This window comes from Podarcis pityusensis (genome assembly GCF_964106645.2).
Source record: "Podarcis pityusensis genome assembly, chromosome: 1".
NCBI classification, from domain to species: domain Eukaryota; kingdom Metazoa; phylum Chordata; class Lepidosauria; order Squamata; family Lacertidae; genus Podarcis; species Podarcis pityusensis.
The window spans coordinates 138,717,657-138,739,175 of NC_138028.1; the positions used below are offsets into that span (position 1 = coordinate 138,717,657).

A 21,519-nucleotide genomic window follows, 5' to 3' on the forward strand; every position below is an offset into this window, starting at 1 on the left:
CCTTCCTGCCCAAGCGGTACCTATCTATCTACTTGCACTTTTGGGTTTGCTTTCGAACTGCTAGGTTGGCAGGAGCAGGGACTGAGCAACGGGAGCTCACCCCGTTGCGGGGATTTGAACCGCTGACCATTATATGTGTGTCAACTATTATAGGATACATGAAATGCTGTTGTGGGGGGGTGGGATCCTCTCTCTCAGAAGACCCACACATCTAATCTCAAGCAAGCAGCAACATACTCTTCAATTTGTGCAGCGGAATCCAGTCCATTTCTATGCATGTTCTACTGGCTTTATTGTATTTTCCTCTAAAGTAAGTGTACATCAAATTCAGTGCTAAGGTTCTTCTTTACATGCACATGAACTGGGAGCTTTTTAAATATTTAGGTTAGCTGGAAAAGATTGTGCACTGTGCATTCATTTACCCAACTGTTGCTAGGCTGATTTACAGTCTCCTGCTCTGACTGCTTACATAGAAGGCAGCCACTGAGTTGGTTGGAAAAGAATTATGAAGTAGGTCCACAGCAAGAGGTGGCTGTTCAGACCTTGATTCATCTTAAGAGTCTGTAAAGAGTCTGTAAAAATGGTGACATGGTGTCTAGGAGACTGCTGCTAGAGAAAACAAGGATGGTATTTGAGGCTGGCAAAGAAATATGAACTAGCTCTTCTCCCAAAGCATTTCCACATGGCTCAGAAATTTCCGGAAACAGGTACAAGTGTTTGTGCTAGAGGTGTTCACAGCAGCCACAATTTGTTGCAATTTTTGCAGTGACTGTCACTGAAACCACGGGCGATTCCTCATCATCTGTAAATCCATTTGGAGACAGACGCATAAATAGTTACCCTTCAGCATGCAACAGTGTACAGAACTGGAACAAATGTTTCACGACTGTTGCTCTAATAGGATTATTTGAGTTGATCAAATTTCCAGTACAGTCATACCTCGGGTTACAGACGCTTCAGGTTGTGTGTTTTCGGGTTGCGCACCGCGCCGAACCTGGAAGTACCAGAACGGGTTACTTCCGTGTTTCGGCGCTCACGCATGCGCATAAGCGCCAAATCGTGACCCGCGCATGCACAGGCATGGCGCTGCGGGTTGCCGAACACTGTGGGTTGTGAACGTGCCTCCTGCACGGATCATGTTCGCAACCCGAGCATCCACTGTATCTGCTGTCATTTTATTATAAGTGCCAAACCCCTTCCCTCAAGTAATCATGGGAGGAGGAGAACAATCGTATCTGCACATGGCTTTCTGCACCAATTCCCCTCAGGTGTTTTTATTTTATTAGGGTTCATCCCAGACAGAGCAGTGTGATTACTTTTACTATTTGCTTCTCTTCCTGCATTGGCTGCAGCCTATTTACCCTCCTCACAATCCACTGTATCATTCATTAATATGCCTTCTTGTATTCTGAGCGCTTGGTATAAGCTTAGCCTTCCGAACCAACAACAGGTTCCTATGAGCATGTGCAGAGTGCATTTCCATCACCACACCAATCCCCACTTCTAGGATTAGGATGCTAGCGCTCACATATCAAAAGTAGGTCTTCCTGGCATGCTGGAGCACATTTGTCTCATTTTAGAAATTAAGTACTACCATGCTCTTAGGAAGAAGAGATGTTTTATGAGTTGAGAAGAGCCAACATGACCTCAGTTGCTCCCACTTGAAATTAATATATATATATACTTAGCCACTGGGCACCTCCTGCCACTGAACTATGCCAGCCGATCAGTATAGGAACAATGGTCTAGAAACTGATGCCTGAGTTTTGAGTTGTATTTTCCTCTTCCCTCCATGTCCCCTTTCCTTTGTGTGTTGTTTGTTTGTTTGTTTGAATATAGGCGTGCATGTAGGGAGTGACTTGTTTTGATTTCATGTTAGCCTGTTAGCTGCTCTGGGAGCCTTTTTGACTGTACAAGGTACAAATGCTCTAAATTAAGCAAATAAACAAATGGTAAAGGTAAAGGGACCCCTGACCATTAGGTCTAGTTGTGGCCGACTCTGGGGTTGTGGAGCTCTTCTTGCTTTACTGGCTGAGGGAGCCAGCATACAGCTTCCGGGTCATGTGGCCAGCATGACTAAGCTGCTTCTGGCGAACCAGAGCAGCGCATAGAAACGCCATTTACCTTCCTGCCAGAGCAGTACTTGCACTTTTGAAGTGCTTTCGAACTGCTAGGTTGGCAGGAGCTGGGACCGAACAACGGGAGCTCACCCCATTGCGGGGATTCGAACCGCCGACCAATCTGCAAGTCCTAGGCTCTGTGGTTTAGACCACAGTGCCACCCGCGTCCCTAAAACAAATGGTACAGGTACATATTACACAGCTTTTGAATTGCACCGCTCTCAAAAGCTTCCACACACATAAAGTGGCTGAGTTTTATATGATCTTCCACACACATTTTTATACTCTCAGTGATCAAGTCTTAGCAGCAAATGTCTATATCAGAAAATTAGTCAGTAAGGCTGCACACACGTTCCTGCGAGTATGCCCCATTGAATGCAACAATATTTATTTTTTAGTCATATGTACACTGTAGAATTTCTTTTTGATCTTAATTCCACCCTTTACAAAAGCTGAGAGTGGAGTTTAAAAATAATAATAATACAGTGGTACCTCGGGTTAAGAACTTAGTTCGTTCCGGAGGTCCATTCTTAACCTGAAACTGTTCTTAATCTGAAGCACCACTTTACCTAATGGGGCCTCCCGCTGCCACCGCGCCGCTGCCGCGCGATTTCTGTTCTCATCCTGAAGCAAAGTTCTTAACCTGAGGTACTATTTCTGGGTTAGTGGAGTCTGTAACCTGAAGTGTACCACTGTAATCGATATTTTAAAATATAAATTATGTTTTTAAAATCCTAATGGGTTTAACTTTAAGACAAGCTTTTTTCCTTCAACAAAACCAGCACAGATCAAGCAACAGAAATCTATCTAGCAATAGAAGAAAAACTAAGTTTCTGGGAGATGCTGAAGCCAGAACATAGATTAGTTTCCACAAGAAGGTGTAGTTTGGACTGAAATAAATTAAGAAGCAATTAACATATTTTTGTTGCTCTGTGTGACAGCTGCAGTCAACCTCTCATTCCTTGGAGCATTTAGTTGCATAAGAAATGCATTGACAAACCCATAGGTCATATTTATATGTATACCAATAAAGCTTTATGTAAAAAAGTACATAGATAAGTTATTTATTATATTTTACTTGTATTATGCTAACAACGGTGTTGCCTTTAGGTAGAGGGCCAGTGGCAAAGTACATGCTTTGATGCAGAGGGTCTCACGTTCAATCCTGGGCAGGTTAAAAGAATCTCAGGTCGTAGGTCCTGGGGAAAGACCCTCCTCCGCCTGAGAAACTAGTAGCTAATGCCAATCAGAGTAGGCAGTTTCCAGATAGATGGATCCATGATGTGACTCTGTGTAAGGCAGTACCATATGTTCACAGCCATTTTAAAATGCAAAATTCCTTTCTGACTTTAAGAATCAAGTTCACCTGCTAAAATAAGCTATGATGTTTAGATGTCTAGATACCTCTTTATTCTTCAGCCTATACAGATTTCATTTATTTCTGCTACGTCTATTCAAAAGTCTGCATAGTCCCAAAATAGCCTGATGGACCATTAGATACTTTCAGTCTGCTTTTCTGCCAGAGACCAATATATTAAAGTTAAGCCTAGCTTAGAGGGGAGTGGACTCCCATACCTTTAACAGAAGAGGGAATCTCAGCAAGTGTAGCAGCAGCACCTGTTGGAATTTCCTCTTCTGCACAACTAGCCCTGTCCAGTTTTGTATCTGGCCACTATGCTTTTTGTTTTCTGCATTTGGACAAGACTTCTATGTTTTGAATTAAGCCTTCTCACCTGTAATAGCTTCTTTGACTCTGCTCTTTAAGAACACCAGAATCCTCTTGGCTCTCATGGTACGCTTCCTGATCTTTAGTAAACAGTCCAGGCGAGCTTCTATTGGCTATGATAACAAAAAAATCCTCTTGAATTAATTTGTTCTTATCAGTTTATACTTTTAAACAACAAAACTTTTTTGGGATAATCTGAACTTCTTGCCTTTGCTTCTCTCTCTCTCTCTCTCTCTCTCTCTCTCACACACACACACACACACACAAAAACACACACACACACACACACACACACACACACACACACTGTATGTGTTCTTTGGATCCAGTCTCTGGAGTCTGACTTCACCCTGTTCTGAATTGCTGTCTTATTCTTTAAGATTTATAGATCTATATTTCAGTCTAAGCTGTTGTTAGTTTCCTTCTTAACAATCTCTGATCACGTAAGATATATGAGAAGTAGAACAACATTCTTTAGCTACATGCCGCTTGCCTCTATTGCTAAATAGGGTATTGAGGGGGTGGCAATGGGTGTTTAAGGAAGATTAAAAGATCTGCCTTGGAATAGGGCTGCCTTAAGAAATGAAGGGGGCTTCTCGGATTATTTTTGATAAAAACAATAGCTGCATTTCATCCTACATCTTTCCAACATAATCAATGCATTTTTAAAAGAATTGTAGATAATCAACAAGTAGATAAAATAATGTGGGAGAGGCAAGCTCCTATTCTTCTGTAACACATTTGGGGCAGGAGGTGAAGCACCACTACTTTCCATTCTGCTCTTTCTCAAAGAAGACGGGAGCCAAGCACCTGCTTCCCTATGATCTGGTTAAGATTTCTGCTCCCAGACTCAGGAATTCCCTCCCTGGAGAAGTAAGACTGGCTCCCTCCTTTTTGTTCCAACAGGCCTTTGGGAACTGACTGCTTTTAATTAAAGGGCTGGTGTTGTGCTGTTTTTATTGTAATTATTTCACAGAATTAAAGAATTCTAGAGTTGGAAGGGATCCTGAGGGTCATCTAGTCCAGCCCCCTGTAATGCAGGAATCTCAACGAAAGCATCCATGACGGATGGCCAGCCCACCTCTATAAGCAGATGATAGATGTATGGTTTAAACCAAGCATAGGCAAACTCCAGCCCTCCAGATGTTTTGGAACTACAATTCCCATCATCCCTAGCTAACAGGACCAGTGGTCAGGGATGATGGGAACTGTAGTCTCAAAACATCTGGAGGGCCGGATTTTGCCTATGCCTGGTTTAAACAGATGGTTGATAGAGAGATAGATTTAATCCTATCCATGTTTAATTGGTTTTTAATGATTGCTTATTCAATATTTTAGCAATTCTTGTTTTTACCTTTGCTTTGAGTCCCATCAGGGAATAAAAGTGGAACATAAATTTGCATAATGATACACTTTCATCCTGCCTTTACTCAGAACGAAAACAAAATGAGAACAAAACAGTGGCATAATGTATATAAATTTCAAAGCAGCAGAGGTTAAAATACTAAACCAACAGGCACCCAAGCTCTTTGTGATGCGGTAGGAGACATCACCACTACCTATAAACATGATGATAAACCATGGTCTTGCTGAGTGATAAATGGACAAGTACTGGGAAAACTCTAAAAATATATATATTTAAAAATTAGTTTTAGATTTATTTTAAATTTAAAATCCCTACTTATCTAGGCTGCAGAGATAGGAGGCTACTGAAGGCTAGAAATCTTAAAGAACAGAGGCCGCAGAATTACAGTTGCGAAAGGAAATCTTGCCTTCGACACAGAATATTTTCCTGAACAAGGTGGGTGGTGGCTGACCAGATTCAGGCACTCCTGGAGCAAAATAATTTTATAGAACAATTTTAATTAGGATTTCACCCCAGTTTAAGCATGGAGACTGTCTTGATCATCCTATGCCAGGGGTCAGCAACCTTTTTCCGCCATGGGCCAGTCCACTGTCCCTCAGACCATGTGGGGGGGCTGGACTATATTGGGGGGGGGGAATGAACGAATTCCTATGCCTCATAAATAACCCAGAGATGCATTTTAAATAAAAGAACACATTCTGCACATGTAAAAACACACTGATTCCCGGACTGTCCGCGGGCCAGATTGAGAAGGCGATTGGGCCGGATCCAGCCCACGGGCCTTAGGTTGCCTACCCCTGCCCTATGCCCTGTATGTTCTCTATGTCAGGAGAGAGAGATGGGGAGTGTAGCTTGGACGTGACATATCAGAAAGAAAATATGGAACATTTATATGGAAATACAGAACTTCTGAGGGTCAATGCACTATTTACTTCTCCATCCTATAATGCTCATTCTAACCCTGAAGTCACTGAAGGCAAATATTGAATGAGACTCAAGGAAGACACAGTTCATTTAAATGAGAATTAATACAGTAGAATTGTTTGTTCAGCATTCCAGGGAATAGTCTGAAGTGGAAACTTTTTACAGTAAATGCACGGACTGTAGGGGCCTTGAAGCTGCAAGAATTCAAATTTTCCAAAGAATTACCAGAGAGATTTTATTTTTAACACACGCAGCGCAAGCATGAATGCTGGAATTAGCATCTTGTGCAGAGCTTAATCTTCACATTTTAAACTATCCAGTGAGAACTACCCCACTGGGCCTGTCAGCTAAACTCTTTCCCCTGTGAAGGGTTCTGCATGATGTGAATCATTATTATATGTGTTTTGTGTTGACTGCGGATATCTCAAAAGAAGCTGTGAACAGGTGCTGGCAAAGTGGCTGTCGCAAATTTTCCTGTTACATTATAGTGCTTGCTTACATTTGATAGCCCCAGCGGTACCAGGATTACCAATAAACCAAGGATGATTTGAGGAGGTCAGTTTTTTAAAGAAAACAGAGGAAAGGGAGGAAGTTTTCAGGATTGTTGAAAATGAAGGAAAAACATATCCCTGGCCATCCACAAGCATGCACATTTCTTCAGAGAAAAAGCTGTGTATACATGGATATGCTTCTTTTGAAATTCTTCATGTAAGCTGGTATCTGAGCAAAGCACTTAAGATTCCCAGCACTCCCTGTTTTTAATTTAAAACAAATTTCTAATTTGTATTGTTGGGAAGTAATCCTAGAACACAAACCCTAGTCTTTAAAGTGCCTCAGGTATTAACTTCAGCGCAATGCATACTAATCAATTCTTTCAAATTTTCTGTAATTCCCCCCACCCCGAGTAGAAAACCTTAATTAAAGAAAAGAACGTCGCATACTAGTTTCTTTGCATCTGAATCTGGACTTCTGGGTGGTGCTCTGGTGTCTAGTAAACAACTGCCATGGTAGGAAGGCATTTCTCTTTGGACATGCTATGTCCCCTTGAGAGAGGCTGAGGTGCTGGAGAGTTCTAGAAGGAATGATTTGCATTCCTCAGGGCTGATCGCTTAGAGACACTGATATTGCTTTGAGACAGAATTAGAAAACCTTGAGTGAGAGGGCAATGAGGCACAACTGCAAAGTCAGCCATCCGCTATATACAGCACAGCAGTTGGTGTTCCTCCTCTTAGCGATTGGACACAGCCGCACCAGCCCCACGTCACACAAAGGAAAAAAACATATCCCAAACTATAAGAGAGAAAAGAGGTGCTTTCTTCTCACGGTTTGCTTTTCTATTTGCTTTTTATACACTTCTAACTAAATCTTTTCCTTCTTTTTTGTCTCACCCTCTCTGCTTTTAAGTATAAAATCACTTTCTTTGGGGCTACTTCTCTTATTCTTTTAATGATACATCAGTGTCAATTCTTAACAATTCAGTTTGTATCTGTAAATTACGGTCAGACTTCAATAGCCACTCTTCTGTTCCATGTCTCAGATTCATCCAGTTTATCATGAATGGGTGTTTTTCTCATTGTCTGTGATGCTGCAGGATAGCTCAATCTCAGGGCAAGAAATTCCTGCATTGCAGGGAGCTGGACTAGATGACCCTCACGTTGCCTTCCAACTCTACAGTTCTATGATTCTATTATAAGAAAGCCAACCCATGATGGAATTGTAATTCAGCTAGGTTCTCGCGTGGAATAACACAACTGCTACAATGGAAAACATAGTTCTGAAAATCCAAGCTCTATCTTCAAAATAATGTGCTTTTAACAGAAACCAGCAGAAAAAACTTTCTGCAGCATGGAAGTAAACATTAGCAGTTATTTGCAGAACAGGTTGCAATTAAAAGATGCAGGAGCAAGAGCTCATTAGAATGTTTCATAATTACTTTTCCATGTAATGTCCTACTTTACAGAGGACAGTTCTCTGTCTGGAGGGCTGTCTCTCCTCATGGGGAAATTAGAATTCCATGCTGGTAACAGTACAGCAAAACCCCAACAATGATCAACTGCTTGTGTGGAAGCACCCTCATAATCTAAGCCTATGTCATGTTTTCTCAGAAGGAAGCTTCATCATTGTCATCAATGGGGCTTATTCCCAGTTGGATGTGTACAGAATTGCAGCCTCACACAAACAGCTTTTGAGGATGTCAGATGCAAATATTTTCAAAATTCTCCATCAATGACTCATAGCAAAATCCTCTTCATTTCCACTCAGAGTACGCTCAAGTGACCTCAGTGTGACTTACCGGTACTCCCAGATAAGTGTGTATGGGGTTGTAGCTTAAAACCCTTATTCAAAGCAACTAATTATTATTTATAAATATATGTATTGAAAGTAGCGTTCTAGCCAGTGTAAAAGTCCTTAAACAGTTCTGAACATCACCTGTTTTGAAGGAAAGATGTTCAAGTCAGGCTTCTAGGTGACGTGGAAGTGCCTTGTCTGTTCTTGGGAGCACTTCATATTCTCCATTTTTGAGGACAAGAAGTACAGATGTTCAGTTTCCAGACTCTTCTAGTACAGTAATAGTGTTTTGGACAATTTTCAGCTTTCTACCTTCTGTGGAAATACTATAACAATTTTAACTCCAAAGCAAGTATGCAATGCTTCTAATAAGCAAAGTTCCTTTGCCCCAGTTCAGAGAGTTTAGCAGCAAGCCCTATGATGGAAGGAGTCTATTGTCTAGGAGCAGAACATATAAAAAGCCAGCTGCTATGGAACACCCGAATCCTCAGCTGTTGCCTTTGCTTTCCATTACAAGTGAAGTTTGTCAAGTCACACTGCCAGGGATGACAGAGTGAAACAGTGATCATATTTAGTTATTTGCTGTGTTAAAAGCAGAAGAGAAACTCTGTTTCTGTAACACCTGGAAACAGATAAGCCTCTGTCACTGTTCACATTGGACTGTCAGTGTTAAGCAGTTTCCCATGTCTTTCTCCAGTGCAAAGTGGAGCGCTAGCCAGCTTCCCAAATGCCACTCAATGCTTCTGTTTCATGCCATCATAAGGGAAAGCATCTAAATCCACAGCTGTTCATCTTAAGCTTTACATACTAAACAATTGGTGTGAATTCCTCAATGGTGTTCCAATTTCTTTCAGGGGCTTTGAAAAGTACAAAGCACCTCTAAGCCAGGGCTTCTTAAAGTAGATCTTGGTGGAGCTCTCCAGTTCTGTGGTCAGCTCCTGTCCGCATGGTTAAAGTACTTAAACTTTGTCCTAGGCACCCAAGAAGTTAGTCACAGAAAATTGACTCTCCTACATGAAGTCTAGGGCAATGGTTAGTTGGAAAAGGAAGGTAGGTCTTATTGTCCAGTAGTGTTTGCTGGCTGTTGCTGATTATGACGATTGAACTTGGTATGTTGATTGAACTAGGCAGCTAGCAGTCCACAGCTTGTCTCTGCCTCCCATGCCAGCGCTTGAGACTTCAGCAGCAAATTGATATGTGCCTATTACTAGGTGTGAAAGCTAGGCAAGAAAAGCTTTATGCTGATTTCTAACCCTCTGTTACCTAGCAGAACTGGGCTAGTTCACAGCCCTTCTCTTCCTGAAGATGAATTGGCCTCAGAGCAGCAGCAAAAAGAAACAGGCTGTACGTAATTTGCTTGTTTTTAAGTTAACTTTTCCAGCTCCTGCTTTCTCCCCCTCCCCCACCTTTCCACACAGCCCACTGACCCAATCAATGGATTGCACCTCCAATGTTTGCCCCTCCCCAGCCTCATTGCACAGTCTCTTACACAGACACCACCATGTTCTCTTATTTTACTGAGATCTACATGTATATTATGCCTGTGTGCCTCACATCCCACTGTTACTCCCCAGAACAGTCCACATGGCTATGTTAAGCGGAGCGCACATATTTAAAGTCGCAGAAACTTAAGGCACCATAAACAACATCAGTTGATTATAATTCCCTGGACACTTGAATAATTAATTATTATTTCCAAATTGTTGCATATTGGGCTGGGAGTATCCTTGAACTGTCAATCTTAGTATTGGGGGTGGGGGGCCCAAACTACTGCATTCAGCAAAAAAGTACAGTATTCTGTTTTGCTTGTCCCTTGACGGCACAGATTTGATGCATAAGCTTCTCCACAACAGTGATTTCCACAGCTGTGTTATGACAAGTCTGGCAGCAACTAACATCATTCTAATCCAATCCTTATGCCACCTTCACATGTTACTCACATACAGATGGCATGCGTGGTGAAATAGGCTGCAAAGCTCGCCATTTAGCCCTGCCCTGGAGTTGTGCTGCTCTTCCTGCCCCCCTCAGTTGCCATGCTGAGAATAACATCTGCAGCGTGTGTGGAGGCATCCCTTGTGATGTACAAACTTGGGACATCCTTTATAAAAACATCCAAATATTTTCTTATCCCGAGTTCTCAATTGTAAAATAAGAAAAACAGTGATCGGAGTTGGGTTGGGTTGGGCAAACGTGTGTTTTTCCGCTTTCTATTTCTTTAAACTATGAATAATAATGACACACTGGTTGTGTTATGAAGTCTTTCCTCACTTTAAGGCTTGCCTCGCCATCTGACTCTGTTTTTTAAAAAATCATGTTTGTCACTATGTTTCCCACACTTCTTCTTCTTCTTCTCCTTCCTTTCACCTCTGCATCATTTCCAAGATTGCTTCGAAACACCTCACTAAGTGAGCCATAAATTATTGAACTATACATAATACTGAGGCTTGCACGTATCTATCTACCTGTTGAACTGCTACCAGACTGTCTCGCTTGATAAGTGGCTCTCACATCCATGCGCACTGGCCTTTTAGCTATCATTCACTCTGGGGCACATGTTGCCTAATTTATGATACATGGTTGGGTGTATAAAGCTTTCTAAGAGAGAGGCTTAAGTTATATGGGATCATTGGCTTAAATGCAACACAGTGTGGGCATGTTTAAGCCAATTGATTTAAAGGAGCTTATGCAAACTTACCTTTGTAGGATTTAGACTATTAATGGAAACTTCAGGGCCAGAGATGGCCATATACATTGAGTGAGGCACCACAAGTCAATCTTTCTCAGATAAACTGGGTGTTGTTGTTCCATTTATAGACATGCCTTCATGAAAAACCAGAGTGGTTTGCAGTATATTAAAAACTGAATATACTTGACACCAATAAAACCACAATACGGTACATCAAAATGTTAAAAACCAAGAGTTTCCAGTTCATGAAACCAATATAGCACCCATTAGCACAACCTCATAAGTAAAAGTAAAACTGTGCTTCTAATAGACACTGAAAACCCTATATCAAAGAAGTTTGACATAGCTCAAGGAATAAGTTCAAAGATAGGGCACCACCACAAAGACCATGCCCACTGGAACAATGAGAATGACCTTCCCTGCAGAACTTTAGGGCCTAGGACAGCAGCTGTAGCGAGAGTATTTGGCCCCCAAATGACTTAGCGATTTATAAGTCAACATTTACATTTTGAACTGGAAGTATATAAGCAGCCTATGCAGATCACAGAAAACAGATTCAATATGAATTGAATTGGGTGAGTTGTGCAGCATTCTGGAGGCGCTATACATTACCAACTGCAACTTCTGGAACATCTTCAATGGCAGCCTCACATAAAACCTGCTGTTTCATGGAAATGCAACCCCATCTAGAACAGTCTCCATACTTCCCAGACTTGGGAAACCACCCACTGACAGTGCCTCCATTTCACCTGATTTTGTTGTTGTTTAGTCATTTAGTCGTGTCCGACTCTTCGTGACCCCATGGACCAGAGCACGCCAGGCACTCCTGTCTTCCACTGCCTCCCACAGTTTGCTGGTAGCTTCGAGAACACTATCCAACCATCTCGTCCTCTGTCGTCCCCTTCTCCTTGTGCCCTCCATCTTTCCCAACATCAGGGTCTTTTCCAGGGAGTCTTCTCTTCTCATGAGGTGGCCAAAGTATTGGAGCCTCAGCTTCACAATCTGTCCTTCCAGTGAGCACTCAGGGCTGATTTCCTTAAGAATGGATACGTTTGATATTCTTGCAGTCCATGGGACTCTCAAGAGTGTCCTCCAGCACCAGAATTCAAAAGCATCACCTGATTTTAGTCTCTATTAATTGTTTCTGGTGATCTTAAGATACAGCCTTGCCTGAAAAGCAATGCAACTGTGAGCACTGCTTGCTGGAAGATGTAGTGTGGATGAGCAGAACCTATGAAGGAGAACTGCCCAGGCCATAGAGTTCTAGATCTATCCAGGATTTGTTGTTGTTGTTGTTGGGGGTGTTAAAACAAGCTCTGGTTTTCTAAATAAACCTTGTGGGACCTAAACCTGTGCCTCAGTTGCTTGACACACAACACTAATGCATACTGCAAAGCAGTCTCTTCCTTCTTTGTGGAACCCAGATTTGCAGCATTTGTTCGTATATATTTTTGTCTGGTTTGTGTATGGGTCCTTTTCACACACCCAAGAAGCCACATATATAATCACCAATAGCTTTTAGAAAGCTGAAAATGAAATGGGCTTTGAGGATGGTTTCTGACATGTTTATTTGTCTCGAGATTGGCGCTGCTCTTTGACCTACTTTGTGAGTAACTGAACTTAGTGGGGTTTATTGCTGAGTAAACTTGCAAAGGATCAGGTTGCATGTCTGGGACACCGTCTTAAGATGGTCCCATTTTACAGATGGGCCTTTGCTCTGCCCTTTTGAGACAACATTCCCCCACTTCCATTTTTTGTTCAACATCCAGCCTGAGGAAGAATTTTGTGAAACTCAAAGCTAGTTCACTGCCTTGTGACTTCTAGCTGGTTCTAATAAAAGTCTTATGCTACTGCTGCCTCCCTCTTGGATTTTGCCGGTTATAGGTCATTCTAATTAGCATTTGATATTTCAATGTGTTAAACTGCTATTCCAGATTGGTTTTCTTGGGCTACTACTTAACAGTAGGCAATTACCTAACAAGTGGAGTCAAACTGGGAGGTGATAATCCCATTACATTGTTGTTTTAACTTCAATGTGCAAACCTCATTTATAGATGGTATTCAGCGAAGTGCTAGGCATGTGGCTTCAATGGAATCACTTCCCCCTTTCCTCCCTGCCCCAATGCACTCTATAAATCTGTCCTGGGGTTCCCCCAACCTTCCAGAGCAGTTTTGGGTATAGCACTGGGCAAGGGGGGGGTGGAAGGAGAGATCAGAATCCTCCTCAAGTTGTGCAAAAATGTAGTTGAATATCACCCTTAGTCATTATGAAGAATACTGGCTTGCCGCAAATTCTAAACCACAGTTCTGCAAGGTGTAGATTCACAGTAATGTGAACTAAATGTTATGCAAATGTACAGAGCTTTAATAAACCAGGGACAAATGCAGTGTTTAGCACAGTCCTCCTGCAATTCTGGCTCCTTTGGAAGGAAGGGCAGGATAGAAATAAAAAAAATAAAAACATCAGAAAGGGTTGCATCTAACACTGCATGAGCAGAGTTAAACTCATGGAGCAGGATACTTCCCCTTCCTCTTTTCTCCCTGTGTGTGCCCAAAGGGTCTTCCAACACCCTGGGAGAGGTTGGGGGCTGCGGGAAAGAGAAGGCTCAGTACCATTGTCCAAGAAGAAGTCTTGTTTTGCAAACATAACAGCAGCATTGGATACAAACCAAATAGGTTTTGTGTGTGTGACCCCATGTTAGGCTACATTATGTGGCCTAATTGTGACCAAAAACTAGAAAACAAAATTAAATGAAGACCTTTTGCACTCCATATAGGCGGTTCCAGTCATGGGTGGACAATATTTTAAGTAGACAGTCAGAAATACAGCTGGCAGCCATGTCAGACCATTTCCCAGCTGTTCTCTTCCTTAAAATATAGATACATTCCCCCGCCCTCGCCCAAGAAGAGTGTGGGTATGTTTTAAGGTTACCATGAGTCCAAATAATTGATCATTTTGCCACATCTGCTTCTAATGTGTGGTAAACCCCTCTGAGGCAGATAAACAGGTGATCACACTTTCAAGAAGACCAAACTACTGCGGGAGGGGAAGTTCAGTAATTAATATGGAAAGTAACTAACTTGAATCTTGGTTGTTTTCTACATTTAATACAACCCAACTTGTAATCTGCAAGGATATAAATGATTTTTATTGGTAGCTTTGTGTTTATTATTGGAAAGATACCAGGATCCTGAAATCTATCTAAATGATTTTCAACACAGTAAGCTGAACAAAGCAACAGTTGAGATGGCTGCAGAGGTCAGAAATCCTTCGGATCTAAGAGTATAGTAACCGAATATGGGTTTAATTAACAATGAGAGCAGAGCCCTTCTGAGTAACACAGAAGTGATTAATAAGAGCTTGAACACTTGTCTGCTCAGGAAAGGAACGGGAGAGCATGAGAAGGGGAAAGGTCTCTGTGAGGCTGGAAGTGAAGAGAGCTAAATACGTGACAGAAGACTGGCAATTAAATTAGAAACAATAAACACAACTGCTATCATTGATTGATAGCTATTTTGGTTTTATAAATGCTGTGAGGGAAGGGAGTCTCCTGCCTTTCTGGGAAACTACATTAGGTGGCATGTCTGTCTCCTTTATAAATTGGGCTTGGTTATGTCAGCCAACAATACATGAAATTGGATTAAGCGGAGAGCTTCTGGCTTTTCAGAGTAGCTTTATTGTAGATTCTGAGCTTTATTAAAAGAGTTATAAGAACAGATGGAAGAATCTTGGACTGGAGAGAATGAGAGAGGGGAGAGAGAGGCTAAAGCAGGATGGGTTTTCCATATACGCCTGCCTTTATTTTTAAACACCCCCCCCCCATACTCTTTGCTGGATCAACATTTTCATCTTGCAAAGGAAGGAAATGGAGGAGGAGTAAAGGAGAGAGGAGGGGACATGATCTGGAGGAAAGAGGGGAGGGGGGAGGGGGAGATGGAAACTGGTGATCATTTCCCAACCCTTAAAGTCAAAATTCCAGATGGAAATTCAATCCCCCCCATAATGACATACAGTGATGGAAAATAAGATTTACAACTTTAGCAGAACAGTAATTCTACCAAGAAAAAAAAGTGTCAGTCAATCTTACACTTGAACGAATGTCAACGAGAGACCTGAAACTGGCTTTGTCATATTCCTCCCTCCTTTTCATCTATTGCAAAAATGTTTGGGAGGCTTTAAAAAAGGGCACAGAAGTCCCCTTGAATCTGATGAAGGTCTGACCCCCTTAGATTCCATTTATAGCCTGACTCGGATGACATCCCCCTTGACTAGCAAACTGTCCAATCCAGCTGCAAGTGTCAAGATTGTATTAGGCACTAAGTGAAATATATATATGCCCTTATGGTGTTCAACACACTGGGTCTACCTCCAAGGCACCGGGCTGTAGATCATCCCCACCATCTGCTGCTCCTCATCCAGGAATCTCTTATAAGGGTTTTTTGGGGCACCTTTTAACTTAAAAAAGAAAGAAAAGAAAATGGCACCAAAGAAAGATGCCAAGAAAGCAGCTGCACCTGCCGCTGCACCTGCACCTGCCCCAGCACCAGCACCAGAACCAGCAAAACCCAAAGAAGCAGCAATTGATCTCTCCAGCATCAAGGTAAATGGATGGACTTATGTGGTCACTGAAGCTAGAAAAAACAGGTGCATTATCTTATTCAAATCTGGAAGAGTATTTTTGGCTGGTCTTACTTATGGCTTGAATACTTTAATGAAGCTGAGCTGGAAAAGAAACTGGGCATTTTTTTCTGAAATACTTACAGCTTATGTGTATTTTTTTTTAAAGGCACAGCAAATATTTATTTCAGTAGCCGAACTTGGCATGTTAGAAAACAAAAACCTATGGCGGTGTTTTTGTTTTTTGATTCTGGTGTCTAATCTATTTCAATTTGGCCTGAATCAGAGCTTTCTCAGTTAAATTTGTCTGTGCTTACCTTGTCAGATAAATCAAAAATTGTATAAACAAAATTCACAGCAGATTTGCAATTAATTAAATTAAGCACATCTCCCTCCTTTTTAATAAGGGTTAATTAGTGTGCAATTTTTATTCTGAAATTATTATTATATATATATATATAGTTATCAGCTGACTAGCCATTCATTCTGGATATATTGCTTTGCTTATTGTTGATGTGAAAGAAAAATAGCAACCCAGTTCATTTCCTTTAAGCTTTCAAATTGGGTCAGACTCAAACTTGGATGTGAGATTAAAAGAGAAGCTGACATGTTTCAGTGACTACATCTTTCATCTCTGTGGTTCATGATTTGCAAATTGCAGTGACATGAAAATCCTTTTGAGTGTTTTTACTTTTTCAGAGTTGATGTATGCCACCGTTTAGTTGTTGCATGCTGGCATTAAATGTTATGCAATGCAGTCACTATTTTGCCCAGGATTTTACCTCAAAGTGTGATCCGCAAGGAAGCCGTCTGCCTGTGGAATGAAGCCAGAGGGACAGACCCAGCTGGATACATTCCCTGAGTGACTAAGTAGAGCGTCATCTCGCCACCTATAAGCCCTTTGATTGATCACAGTACCAATTTAGGAAACTCTGCTTAAGAAATGAAGCCTAATATGGCAAGTTAAACAGTGAAAAATGCTGTAAGGGTGGGCAAGAATTTTGATACTGTAGCTCTCTATTTGAACCACCAGGTCCCTCTAGGGAACTCTTAATCATTTTAAGCTGGCAAATGTGGCTTACTTTGCAATACTATCGCTGCATGTTTCCTCGCAAGTAAGTGCCACTGCCTTCAGTGGGGCCCACTTCCAGCAAGTAAGTATGATTAGGATTTCAGTCTTACAGAGTCCTCCATGACTAATCCTGAAATAGCACACTAATCAGTACCAAAGTGTTGTTAGGTCTGATTCTTTGACACCTAAAAAGCAAGCCACAGGGGTGCCAGAGTAAAATCTAAGGGAGCATTATATCTGCATCGCCTAAACAGTGATACTAGACATTTGAAAAACAAAAAGTCTCAAAACTGAACCGAGAGGAGACAGGGCTCCAACAAGACCATCTGTGGCATTTCCCCCCCAATTATAATAGATGGTGGATTTCATGTACACTGAGCTATGAAGAAGAATGTGGGCTGTATTTTCCACTGAAGTAATTTACATTAGTTTCAAAGCTGCATGTATCCAATTCATTAGGAGAAAATAGAATTTTCAACTCTGGTGGCTCCGGTTAATTTACCTTTACATAAATATGCTTAATGGTGTATTTATCATCTGAAAGATGGAATACTGTAATTTCAGCCCTCACAACAGCCCTGCATGACCCTCTTCTTCAGACATGAAAGCACTTTTCTAACTCAAGAGTGTCACTCTAGCGGCAGAGGTGGACCTTCAGTGACTGGCACCAGAGCTCCCTGCTTTTATACCTAATTAGCTAGCGCACAAAAAATGAATATTCCAATTTAACTGGAATACAATATGAGAGGAGAAACCTCTTGAATTACTAAACAAACATTTTGCATTATTGCCTCATAAGACGTAGCCTTTTAGTTGAAAGTACTCTATATACACTGTCTCAGGAATTCTTACGACAACCTTGTAACAAAAGTCAGTATTTTTACCCTGTGTGGGGACTGAAGATGCGAGACCACCTAGTGAGTTCATGGACAATTTACCAATTCATAGCCCATGCTCTTTATCACTCACTCACTGCTGAAAGAGTATTCTATTTCTGAAGCATATGATCCCTGTAATCTCTGAACACTTGTATCAAATGTCTAAATACATTTGGACAAAGGTCTAAATAACCATTCTACAACAAAACTAGATGTGAGAAAGCCACCATCCCAACTTACAAATAACAGGGGTGGGAGGCAATTGCACTCCCTTTCCTTAGATGTACCCAGTCCTAAAACAATAATGGTTGGTTCCTGTGTTCTAGCCCTGTGCTCTGCTCATATGTCTTCTTACTTATATGGCCCTGTTCTTTACCACATTTGAGACTCCTTATCCTCACAATACCCCAGTGAGGTAGCTGAATATTCTTATCCTCATAACTGAGGCCTGGACAGCCTCATGGGGATAAGGTCACCTCCTGAGATAGTTGCCGTTCCAAGGATTAGTGCTGGGAATCTAGTCTCCAAGCCTAAGAACCATCTTGATGAATAAAATGCCCAGCACTGTAGCCATTTACATTTTTTAGAACATTTTTCTTGGACATTCAGCCTAGACTCTCAATCCATCTCCCCCTCTCCCTGGGTGCTATGTTCCGGAGTCCTTTCCATTGGTACCCGAAGGAGCTGCATTAGTGGCATTTGCCACTGAATAAATTGATCAAAAGCTATAGTTTATTGCTTCAACTTTGGGGATTTAAGTTTCCAAGGCTTTGTCTGTGACCCAGCAGGCAAACAGATGATAGAGCTGATTTAGCTGGATTCTTTTTCAATTTGGCTCTGTTCTGCAGCTTCCCTTCAGGCACCCTCACGCTGTTTAGTCAAGGAACCCTCATATGAACAGATATTTCCTTTCTCAATGGAAACAAGAGTTTTCAAGCAACCGATGAAGAAATATGCAGCCTTTCCCTACAACAGAAAATCCCAAGTAACCATTTGAAAACAGCCTTGACCCAGCACACTTTGTTGATTCTTTTTATTTAAAGCACTGCATAAACTATTTCCAGCTTCTCTTTAAAATTTTGAACATTAGTAGACAATCCTCTGGTGGCTAATATTTGCTTATCCATAGCCTTTAAATTCAGTTTTTTCTGAAGGGCAGTGCTAGATGGCTTGCTTTCTAGCACCACCTGTTGGACAGTAAAGCTCTGACTGATTTAATGTGACACATTCGCCTGACTGGAAACTCCACTAATTTCTAATACCCTGTTGTGTCAGTTACAGTACATCTCAAATCAAACCACTCTGTGATGCAGCTCACTACAAAACATATCTGTTTAATTGCCACTGACCTGACTTGGAATAAAATGCTTCTATTAAAACGACTTGATATAAAAACACACCCGAGGAGCTCCGGGAGTGTGACAAATATTTCCTCTATGTTTACCATGTACAGCAGGTGAAAATTCCACCTGCCTGCAGGTTCAGCCTCCTCTACAAATCCCAGGTCAAAGTACCTTCAGTTGCCGCCCAGTGAGAATATGATCATTAACAGAAAAGGGCAAAAGGAACATTGCTAGACCTTTGGGTTTATCCTCATTATTAGGAAAGATCCAGCAGATGCCTATTATGGTGGAAGGAGGGACAGAGAGTGCAGAAGGAGACTTCTTAAGCTGCTCTGCTCCCACCTTCTCTGTGGGGCTTTCTTCCCCCATATGTTTCAAGGCCAGGTCAGTGAGTAAAGCATCCTCCTTCGCTCTATCCATCCCTCGTCCTCTCCACATCTCCTAAAGCAGGGGGAAGGGCAGCCTTTTTGCTCTTGAGGCTGCATGGATGGGTGGGGCCAGATTCAAATAGGGGTGGGGTCACCTCCATTCCTCTCCCTACCACCAGAGGCGTACCTTGGTTCCCTTGCACCCTTGGCAAGAAGATAATCAGCCCCGCACCCCACCCCAGTCCCTTGCTCCCTTGGCAAGGAGCAATGTTGGCACCTCCAAAGAGACTGTAAACCAGAAACCCAAAAAGTTTGCTTTTTGTTGCCTTTTGCATTCCACCAGAGATTTCCTCCATCACCATTGGCTTGGCTCCGCCTCTCCTCCTCTAGTCTGCCTGCCTGCCTTTCTGCTGCCTGCCGACTGGGGAGGGAGCCCCTTAGGGCTGCAGCGACAGCCCACACCAGTGACAGGATTCCTCAGACGATGCACCCAGAGGAGCTTGCACGTCTTGCCTGGCCACTCAGAGCAGCTCAGGGAGCACACAGACAGGTAGCCACTCCGAGCCAGAGTGGAGAGGCACAATTTTTGTATGCACACACACCAGTCCTGTGCCCTTGGTGGGGCCCAACCTGGTCAACCCCATGTACACCTCTGCCTACCCCTCACATGAAATTAGGCCAAGTGTAGTACAAATTTGGGCTGTGAGTGCATATGGCCCTAAAGGTGCATGCTGCCCACCTGCATCTTAAAGGGGGGGGGGGCAGAGGAAGAGGAGTCTCCTTCCCTCTGCCTGCCCTGTCCTTTAGAAAATAGGCAAAATTGTGTTAGCAGAATACACATGTACATCTATGTGGGTTTGGTGTCAGAGCTCTGCTGATCACATACACCTAATTTCTGTTTCAAAGAAAGCAACAATGAGTGAGTCGTATCAGGAAAGTGTGTACTGCAGATTTCCCTTAGTCCCACCCAAGCCACCCCACCCTCACATCAGGACTCAGCAAGGAATGCCTAGACAACAGGTCACCTTCACATGCCAATCTAAGTTGTCCCCAGTCTGGCCTTTCTCTGGAACCTGGTATGGGGGTTTGAGAGGGTTCGGCTTCTTTGGTAGGGGTGTGAGGTATCAGAGGAGGTGCTCTGGAGGCTGCAAGCAGGGATGGACACTGTAGGAGACGTTCACCTCTCCCCCAGACACCCAAAGTTCAGGAAAGCAAACATCCATGGAAAGCAAAAATGGGAAGTAAAGTGGTACCTTGGTTTACGAATTTAATCCGTTCTGGAAGTCCGTTCTTAAACCAAGGAGTGCTTTCCCACAGCAGTGGTGGACTCAATTTACAAATGGAACACATGCAACAGGAAGCGAAACATGTTCTACTTCAAAAGCAAAGTTCACAACCCAAAACACCTACTTCCGGGTTAGCAGCATTCTTAATCCAAGTTGTTCATAAACTAAGCTGTTCTTAAACCAAGGTACCACTGTAATCAACTTTCATAGAAAACCAGATCTCTCCTCTAATACTGTATGCTGAAAGAGCAGCATTGTCAGAATGGATGTCTGAAACAATATACTGAGCCTTCCTGTAGGATAACGTCAAGCTGCTCCTGCTTGCCGCTGTCACCACTTGGTCACTTCTGCTCACTTACTGCTTCCCTCCCTCTGTAGCAAATGCTGGTGGCAAGAAGGGGCAGAAGTGGCTTACCAGGGCCATCACATTAGACCAGGGTTTTTCAAACTTGGGTCTCCAGCTGTTTTTGGACTACAACTCCTATCATCCCTAGCTAGCAGGAATAGTGGTCAGGGATTATGGGAACTGTAGTTCAAAGACAGCTGGAGACCCAAGTTTGGGAAACCCTGCATTAGACCAAGAGAGAGCCTGTAGGGATGCTCCAGATGCTGGGGGCGGCAGTAGCTGATCCTCTTTTTTGCCACTGCTGTCAGATTTAGAAGGAAAGAACAGGTGGGGGAGTTGGTGCTGGCCCCATGCAGAAGGGCAACAGCTGCTGCCACCAGCACGCAGCAGGAGTTTCGGGAGGCTCCTATAAGCAGGGAGTCCAATGACAGCAATCCCTGACAGTGGACTTGCTCCTCCACCCTACCTTCTAATAACGTATTCAATGACAGACAGAA

At 42.5% G+C, this 21,519-nt stretch overlaps 1 protein-coding gene and 1 long non-coding RNA gene across 3 annotated transcripts in view; one reads left to right on the forward strand and one right to left on the reverse strand.

Moving 5' to 3' along the window:
* Positions 1–5: 5 nt before the first annotated feature.
* LOC308484810 lies at positions 6–15,301 on the reverse strand. Its single transcript, XR_013990129.1, has 3 exons — positions 4,152–15,301; positions 3,854–3,959; positions 6–3,409 (listed from the first exon to the last, which is right to left on the reverse strand). It is a non-coding gene; the product is annotated as an uncharacterized lncRNA (long non-coding RNA).
* Positions 15,302–15,454: 153 nt separating this feature from the next.
* The window catches only part of MYL1 (myosin light chain 1), a 28,631-nt gene continuing 22,566 nt past the window's right edge, over positions 15,455–21,519 (forward strand). Inside the window, exon 1 of one of the 2 annotated variants that reach the window (XM_081019551.1) lies at positions 15,455–15,712. In XM_081019551.1, coding sequence (XP_080875677.1) covers positions 15,590–15,712 — 123 coding nt within the window. In that variant the 5' untranslated portion in view covers positions 15,455–15,589. The remainder of the gene's footprint in view (positions 15,713–21,519) is intronic. The other variant, XM_081019550.1, reaches the window with a different exon arrangement.